The sequence below is a fragment of the Cricetulus griseus genome (genome assembly GCF_003668045.3).
Source record: "Cricetulus griseus strain 17A/GY chromosome 1 unlocalized genomic scaffold, alternate assembly CriGri-PICRH-1.0 chr1_1, whole genome shotgun sequence".
NCBI classification, from domain to species: Eukaryota; Metazoa; Chordata; class Mammalia; order Rodentia; family Cricetidae; genus Cricetulus; species Cricetulus griseus.
This window is the reverse complement of record NW_023276807.1, coordinates 200,281,565-200,289,975: the sequence shown is the minus strand read 5'-3', so window position 1 is coordinate 200,289,975 and position 8,411 is coordinate 200,281,565. Positions and strand designations below refer to the sequence as shown.

At 46.4% G+C, this 8,411-nt stretch overlaps 1 protein-coding gene across 1 annotated transcript; it reads left to right on the top strand.

Moving 5' to 3' along the window:
- Positions 1–68: 68 nt before the first annotated feature.
- Fut11 (fucosyltransferase 11) lies at positions 69–4,034 on the top strand. The gene is made up of 3 exons (XM_027387547.2): positions 69–884; positions 968–1,593; positions 3,548–4,034. Exons 1-3 carry the CDS (start codon positions 84–86, stop codon positions 3,693–3,695), a joined length of 1,575 nt encoding a protein of 524 aa, XP_027243348.1. The 5' UTR covers positions 69–83; the 3' UTR covers positions 3,696–4,034.
- The last annotated feature ends 4,377 nt before the right edge of the window (positions 4,035–8,411 follow it).

Here is an 8,411-nt window from a genome sequence, read left to right as displayed (position 1 = left end):
TTTTTTTTATTTTATTTTTTATTTTTATTTTTTAAACCATTCGCGACTTCTCCCTACCCGCCTGCGGCTGAAAGGAGCCGCGCATGCGCCGCGTGCCTCTGTGGCGTAGGACCCGGTCCGCTCCCCACTCGTCGCAAGGCGGGGTTTCGTGCAGTCCGAGCGGGTCCGCTGTGGACATGGCTGCTCGCTGCACCGAGACTGTGCTGGCCGCTCTGGGGCTGCTCAGTGTCTGTGCAGCCAGCAGCTCCGGGTCCGGGGCTTTGGGAAAGGAGGGTGGGGAAGCGGAGTGGGCGGAGCCGTGGGACGGCGCGGTTTTCCGGCCTCCAGCTCCGCTAGGCGCCGTAGGGGTGGTTCGCGGGCCAGAGTCCCCGACGCCAGGGAGCACGGAGACGGCGGACCTACCGGTGCTGCTGTGGTGGAGCCCAGGCCTGTTTCCACACTTCCCGGGCGACTCGGAGCGCATAGAGTGTGCGCTCGGCGCGTGCGTGGCGTCCCGGGACCGACGGGCGCGCGCCGACCCGCGGACGCGCGCACTGCTCTTCTATGGCACGGACTTCCGTGCAGCCGACGCGCCATTGCCGCGCCTGGCTCACCAGAGCTGGGCGCTCCTGCATGAGGAGTCGCCTCTCAACAACTTTCTGCTGAGCCACGGCCCTGGCATTCGCCTCTTCAACCTCACGGCCACCTTCAGCCGCCACTCGGACTACCCACTGCCACTGCAGTGGTTGCCCGGGGCCACCTATTTGCTCCAGCCTGCGCCTCCGCTCCGGGAACGCGCCGAGTGGCGTCGCCGCGGGTACGCGCCGCTGCTCTACTTGCAGTCCCACTGTGATGTGCCGGCGGACCGGGACCGCTACGTACGAGAGCTCATGCGCTACATCCCGGTGGGTGAGGGAGCAGCGTGGCGGGAGGGGGTGGGCCGGGCGAACGCCGCACCCTGCTGACCGCCGTGCTCTGCCTCGCTTAGGTGGATTCCTATGGTAAGTGCCTTCAGAACCGCGAGCTGCCCACTGTGCGGTTACAGGACACAGCCACGGCCACCACCGAGGATCCAGAACTCTTGGCCTTTTTGTCCCGCTATAAGTTCCACTTGGCCCTGGAAAACGCCATCTGCAATGATTACATGACGGAAAAACTGTGGCGCCCCATGCATCTGGGTGCTGTGCCTGTGTATCGTGGTTCACCCTCTGTGAGGGACTGGATGCCCAATAACCACTCCATCATCCTAATTGATGACTTTGAGTCCCCTCAAAAGCTGGCAGAATTTATTGACTTTCTGGACAAGAATGATGAAGAGTATATGAAATACTTGGCATATAAGCAACCAGGGGGCATCACCAATCAGTTTCTTCTGGATAGCCTGGAGCACAGGGAGTGGGGAGTGAACGATCCTATGTCACCTAACTACCTCAATGGCTTTGAGTGTTTCGTCTGTGACCATGAACTGGCTCGGCTGGAAGCTGAGAAGGCACATGCATCCTCTCCTGGGGACATTCCTGTCCCCGAGCCTCACATTGCCCAGCCCTCACACATGAACTGTCCAATGCCTACTCCTGGCTTTGGCAAAGTCGAAGAGATTCCTGAGAATGACAGGTAGGGGTTGCTGGGATGTCCTGCAGCTGTCACATCAAACTACTTGCTATCTTACAATGTGTAGGGGACTGGAAAAGACAAAACAGCCCACTTTGCTGTAAGATGTCAGTAGTAGTTGGGGAGCTGGGTGTGGTGGACATACCTGTGATCCCAAGTGCTGTGTCGGGAGGTGATAGAGAACCTGAGGATATACAGTGGGCCAGGCTAAAAGTTGAGGATTAGCACCTCAGCTGAGTACCGTAGATGTGGAGGTGAGGAATACAAAGATGAATTATCCTTATGCTGGAGATTAAGCCCAGGGCCTTCTGCATGCCAGGAAAGTACTTTTCCACCCAGTCACACCTCAACCCAGTAAGAGCATTTTGAAAGGATTTTACCCCACAGTAATCAACCTGACTTACTAAAGTCTCATTCTGTAGCAGCCTCAAACTTGTGGTGATCCTCCTGTCATGGCCTCTCAAGTGCCATGAAAAGCACTTACACATTTTTTGTGTGATGAAGTCAGGGCCTTGAGTATGGTTAGCAAGCACTCTACCATTGAGCTACACCCCCAGTTCTCCTTTTACTTTTCTATGCCCTGATTTGTTCACTCTAGACAGAATTGAAGGAAAGCTTTCAATAGATGTGTGATTAACATTGGCGGGCAGTGTGGGGCAAAGGAAGTGAGTAGGAAGCAGAATATACCTTCATTGGGGAAACGTTGGAACCACGTGCAGCAAGCCACCACAATTGCTTTGGAGAGGGATTACTAGAATAGCTCACAGAAAGTGACTTCAACAGTGGATGGCAGCAGAGGGCTGCTTCCCTGTGCTGCTGGCACAGTAGGGTCCTCATGGTGGAATCTTTCACTAAGAATCTTACCAGTTTATGCTGAACACATTATGATTTACTGGAAGAAAAAAGCATTAAGGAAACAGCCAGGGATGGTAATGAGCATTGTAATTCTAATGCCAAAAGAAACAGGCAGGAGGATCAGGAATTCAAGATCATAGTTGGCCACATGCAGTGAGTTTGAGGCAGTCCTGAGCTATCTGAGACCCCAGTCCCTATGACAAAAGAAAATTTAGATTATGCCTTTTCTTTCCTTCTTTTTTGTTTGTTTGCTTGGTTTTTAGAGACTGGGCTTTTCTATAGCTTTGGAGCCTGTCCTGGAACTCACTCTCTAGATCAGGCTGGCCTCGAACTCACAGAGATCCTCCTGTCTCTGCCTCCCGAGTGCCGGGATAAAAGATGTGCACCACCACTGCCTGGCTCAATTGGATTTTTAAATAACAGTGAAGGTTAAGGCCATCTGGCCAGGCGTTGGTGGTGCACACCTTTTATCCCGGCACTCGGGAGGCAGAGGCAGGCGGATCTCTGTGAGTTCAAGGCCAGCCTGGTCTCCAGAGCAAGTGCTAGGATAGGCTCCAAAGCTACACAGAGAAACCCTATCTCGAAAACAAAAACAAGCTACCCCCCCCAAAAAAAAAACAACAACAAAAAACATCTGAAGGCCCCTCACTGCTCCCTTGCTTTCCTGTAGAATTTAAATGCTCTGAATCCTTTGTCCTCCCTCCACATTTGGGAGCTGGAGGTAAGTGAGCACTGCCAGCTCCTTGGGTGGACTATGATGTCTTTTTGTTTATGGCCTACTTGCCATCTCTTGGGCTAGTAAGTTTTACTCCATAGCTCCTTTCCTTCACAGCAGAGTCTTGTCCTATCCAGAGGCCACAGTACTTGATTACAGTTTTTCCTGTTTCTGTTGTTCTAGACAGGATTTCTCTGTGTAATAGCCCTGGCTGTCCTGGAACTCACTCTGTAGACCAAGCTGACCTCCCCCTCCCTCTGCCTCCTAAGTGCTGGTATTAAAGATGTATGTCACTACCACCCAGCCCTGCTTATGATTTCTTTGCAGTCACTCAAAGCCTATTATTGCTGTGCATTCCCAATTAACCGCCCTGTTTTGTCTTTTCAGCTGGAAGGAAATGTGGCTACAAGATTATTGGCAAGGTCTCTATCAGGGGGAAGCTCTCACTGCCATGATCCACAACAATGAAACACAGCAGAGGAAATTTTGGGATTATGTACATCAGATCTTCATGAAGAGGAATAAACATCTCTAACTGCCCTTGCTTGGAAGACATATGGAGACTGTTTTATCATGGCACCTAAGGCACATCCACTATGGCCTTTATTGAATATTTTCTATATTTCTTGATGCATTCACTGATTCTCCTGCCCTGTACTGGAGATAGAAGCTGAGGCTTTGAGAATGCTAGGCAAGTACTGCAAGCCTTCTCCGCTGTACCTGAATGATATGCAGCAGTGTCCCAGCCTGTGGTAATAGAGCTTCTTTCTCCTTAAGGGAAGGCAGAAGCCAGAAGCACCATTTGACTCAAGTGTGCTTCACATGTCTGTAGTCATTTCATCATTTCAAATATGAACAGGGTAGGTCAGGAGGCTATGATCTAACAGGTCTGTTATTTAGTACCTTTCTCAATTATCTGTTTCCCATCTTGCTTTTCTTATTAGCTGTTACACTGGTGGAGAGGCAAAACTGGGGTGGGGATTGGGGCTATTCTTTTTTTTTTTTTTTTCCAATTTTTCCCCCTTTTGAGTTAACCTTACTACATGGCCCAAGCTAGCCACCAACTCCTGGGCCTAAGTGACAATACCTGCCTCAGCCTCTAAGTAGCTCGGGCTACAGGTATACAATGCTATGCCTAGCTCAAATTACTTTAAGAAATATTTGCACTGCCTGAGTTTTTTTTTATTTGAAGTGGCTCTTTCTTTCTGACTTTTGGCTGTTTCCCACAAACATTGGGAAGATCAGCAAACATTTCCATCATTTTTTTTTTTTTTTTGGTTTTTTTTTTTTTTTTTTTTTTCAAGACAGGGTTTCTCTGTGTAGCTTTGGAGCCTATCCTGGCACTCGCTTTGGAGACCAGGCTGGCCTCGAACTCACAGTGATCCGCCTGCCTCTGCCACCCGAGTGCTGGGATTAAAGGCGTGTGCCACCAATGCCCAGCCCATCATTCTTACTGCTTGGTTTTCTTGTTAGGGTATATTTGGAATTCTTTCTCTCATGAACAAATTAAGTAGCTAATATGACACTGATGTCAGTTCAGTATATTGCCCTGTTACAGGGCTGGAAAGATCCATTCAATCCACTACTCACATTCTTTCAGATAATGTTATGGTGCTGTGTCTTTGTTTTGTGGTTCTGGCACTCAACTGAGTTATAGCTGCAATCCTAGTACTGAGATTTTTCTTTTCTCCTTCTTCTTCTTCTTTTTTTTTTTTTTTTTTTTTTTTTTTTTTTTTTTTTTTTTTTTTGAGACAGGGTTTCTCTGTGGCTTTGGAGGCTGTCCTGGAACTAGCTCTTGTAGACCAGGCTGGTCTCAAACTCACTGAGATCCACCTGCCTCTACCTCCCAAGTACTGGGATTAAAGGCGTGCGCCATCAATCCCCAGCCTTTCTTTCTTTTTTTAAAAAATATTTATTATTATGTATACAGTGGTCTGCCTGCATGTATACCTGAATGTCAGGAGAGGGCACCAGGTCTCACCATAGATGGTTGTGAGCCACCATGTGGTTGCTGGGAATTGAACTCGGGACTCCTGGAAAAACAGCCAGTTCTCTTAACCTGTGAGCCATCTCTCCAGCCCCCCTTTTTTTTCTTTTTCTTTTATGAAGCCAGCTTAAGGCCCCCAATTCATAGAGCTTGAAGAAGGCAAGGGATAAGTGGCTAGCTAAATAAAAACTTCAAATTTGGAGCTAGAGAGATGGCTCCACTGTTGAGAGCACCGGCTGGTCTTCCAGAGAGCCCAAGTTTGATTCCTAACACCCACATAGCACTCACAGCTGCCTGTAACTCCACTTCCAGGGGGATTCAATCCCTCTTCTTGCCTCTGTGAGCATCAGGCACAAATAGTCTGCACAGACCTATATGCAGGCAAAATGCCCATCCATGTCCACAACAATAAACTTTAGATTTGGAGATGCAGACCAACTGCCTATTGCTGTAGCCTGAGCAGGAGACAGGCATTTTCTGGGGTAGTAAGAAAGAATGCCTTGGACCTTAGAGCTTTGTTTATTAGTTAGTGAATTATCACTAAGGGAGTCTCCTGGCTTATCAGTATATCTGATTGTAAACTACATATATCTGAACCCATATCTACTTAGATAGATACCTATGCAGTTAGATGCTTCAGCTTCATGGTTAGTACTGTGACACTTAAGGATGTGACTCAGAAAAGCTTTAACATGGGTTGGAATTACATTTCTAGCAGTTTTCTTCATTTTGTGTCTGTATGTGTGTGTGTGTGTTGCTGAGATGGATCCCAAGGCCCTGTGCATGCTAATCATGTGCCCTGACTGTCTCCCGAGTTATATTCCTTTATTTTATTTAGTTAAAAATGCCTTTATAGTAGCATGAAAATTATTTAACTTATTTGGTCTCTTACACAAGAGGGAAAGATGTTTTAAAAAGTACATCAGAGATAGGTGGGTCTATGAGTGCTAGACAAGCTTGGCTACAATAGCAAGATTGTGTCTCAAAGGAAGGGGAAAAATTGTAGTATAGATGGGCACAGGTATGTGTGTCTGTGAGCATGTATTTATGTTTGTATATGGTATGTGTGTGCATGGGTAGTGCATGGGTTGTACACACTTTTAGTTTCCGCATTCCAGGACTTTGGGAGGCAGAAGCAAGTGGATCTCTGTGAGTTTGAGACTAGTCTGGTCTATTTAGTGTTCCAGGACATCCAGAGATATATAGAGAGACCCTGTCTTGATTGATTGATTGATTGATTGATTGATAGATAGGTAGATAGACACACAGACAGACAGATAGATGCTGATTCCTATAGCAAAATATTATACAAGTGCAAATCTAGATTAGAACTCAGATGTCCTATGTGCAACAAGGAAGGTGATGGTTATGCATAGTGTGGGCCCGCTCCATTCCACCAGCTCACACAAGCACTCCTCAGCACTTTTCCACACAAGTGAGCCAGTTGTTCATAAATGGTAGCTGCTGGAAAATAGGCTTGCTTTTTGTTCAGTGTTTCCCAGACTCCCCTGTATCTCTATCATGTAAACAATCATAAAAGACCAGGGTATATCAAGTGCTACATTTCCAAAAGGGAAAGAACTATGAGTAACCACATAGTACTTACCAATGAAAAAGCTTTACTTTCTATGGAGAAACAAGCAAAATCTTTATCCAGTTTGGGGTTCAGCTATACTATATACAGCACCAAGTATTTGCTGCAGTTTCTGTTAGGAGACTTATTTACTACAAGAATATGGGGTAAGGCCGATGGCAAGTGTTACTATTTTATGATCTCAGGTTTCATCTTATATATAATACTGTTTTTACATAGTGTCTTCTATCTGGTTATTTTTATTACATTTGTTTATTTTGTGTATGTGTGTGGTAGCTTGTTCTACCCTGTACGTGTGTATGTCAGAAGACAATTTGCAGGAGTCAGTTTTCTTTCTACCATGTGGTCCCAGGGACCCTCTATCTTCAGGCCTAGTGGCAACGCCTTTATTCACCCTCTGAGCTATTTTTGCTGGCTTCTATTTGCTTGTTTTTGGGGGATGGGGGTGGTAAAAAATGATAAACATTCATTTAACATTTTTCTTTCATTTTTAAAAAATTTATTACGTATACAGTGTGCTGTCTGCATGTATGCCTGCAGGTCAGAAGAGGCTACCGATCTCAATACTGATGGCTGTGAGCCACTATGTATTTGCTGGGAATTGAACTCAGGACCTCTGGAAGAGCAGCCACTGCTCTAAACTGCTGAGCCATCTCTCCAGCCCCTCTTCTTTAAAGGTTTTATTCTTTCTTTTTTTCCTTTTTTTTTTTTTTGAGGCAGGGTCATGTTATGTGGCCCTGGCTTGCCTAGTACTCATTATGTAATGTAGGCTGGCTTCAAACTCATAATCTGCCTCCTGCATCAGCTTTCCAAGTGCTTGGATTACATGCATATATCACATTTGGCATAACAAATATTTTAGACACTGGGATTCAGCAATGAACAACATACAAACACTCGTCTCATTTTTAAATGTATTTAAAAATATTTTTTTAAAGATTTTATTTATTTATTATGTATACAGTCTTGTGCCTGCATGCCAGCAGAGGGCACTAGATCTCATTCAGGGTGGTTGTAAGCCACCATGTGGTTGCTGGGAATTGAACTCAGGACCTCTGGAAGAACAGTCAGTGCTCTTAACCACTGAGCCATCGCTACGGCCCCTAAAAATATTTTTTACGTGTGTCAGTGTGTTGCCCAAGAAGGCCAGAAGAGGGTATTTCCTGGAGCTGGAGGTACAGATGGTTGTGAGCCCTTTGAAGTGGATGCTGGGAACCAAACTCATGAGTCCTCTGTAAGAGCTGGAAACACTTTTTTGTTGCTGTTGTTTTGTTTTCTGGTTTTTCAAGGCAGGGTTTCTCTGTGTAGCCCTAGCTGTCCTGGAACTCGCTCTTGTAGACCAGGCTGACCTCAAACTCACAGAGATATGACTGCCTCTGCCTCCTGAGTGCTGGGATTAAAGACTTGCCCGACACCACCACCCAGCTGCTAAAAGCACTTTTAACAATGGAGCTACCTCTCCAAACCGCTAACATTTTAAAGTAGATGTTGGGGTGGATAAGGTGACAAACAACCTATTCAGACTGTGATGGGTGCTGGTTAGAGAGTGGCAGGAGAGGGAAAACTCTGAAGTGATCTGAGACTCAGGAAGAAAAGCCATTCCAAACATTCGTGGTAAACAATTTCAATATGAATGTACCCATGCTGGTAGATCTTGCTCTGAAGTAGAC

Excerpts from the sequence above, each read along its gene's own strand:
- Fut11 (XM_027387547.2), top strand. The coding sequence starts at position 84 with ATGCGCCGCGTGCCTCTGTGGCGTAGGACCCGGTCCGCTCCCCACTCG. Across the intron at positions 885-967 it reads AGCTCATGCGCTACATCCCG|GTGGATTCCTATGGTAAGTG; the intron begins GTGGGTGAGGGA and ends TGCCTCGCTTAG. Across the intron at positions 1,594-3,547 it reads GAGATTCCTGAGAATGACAG|CTGGAAGGAAATGTGGCTAC; the intron begins GTAGGGGTTGCT and ends TTGTCTTTTCAG.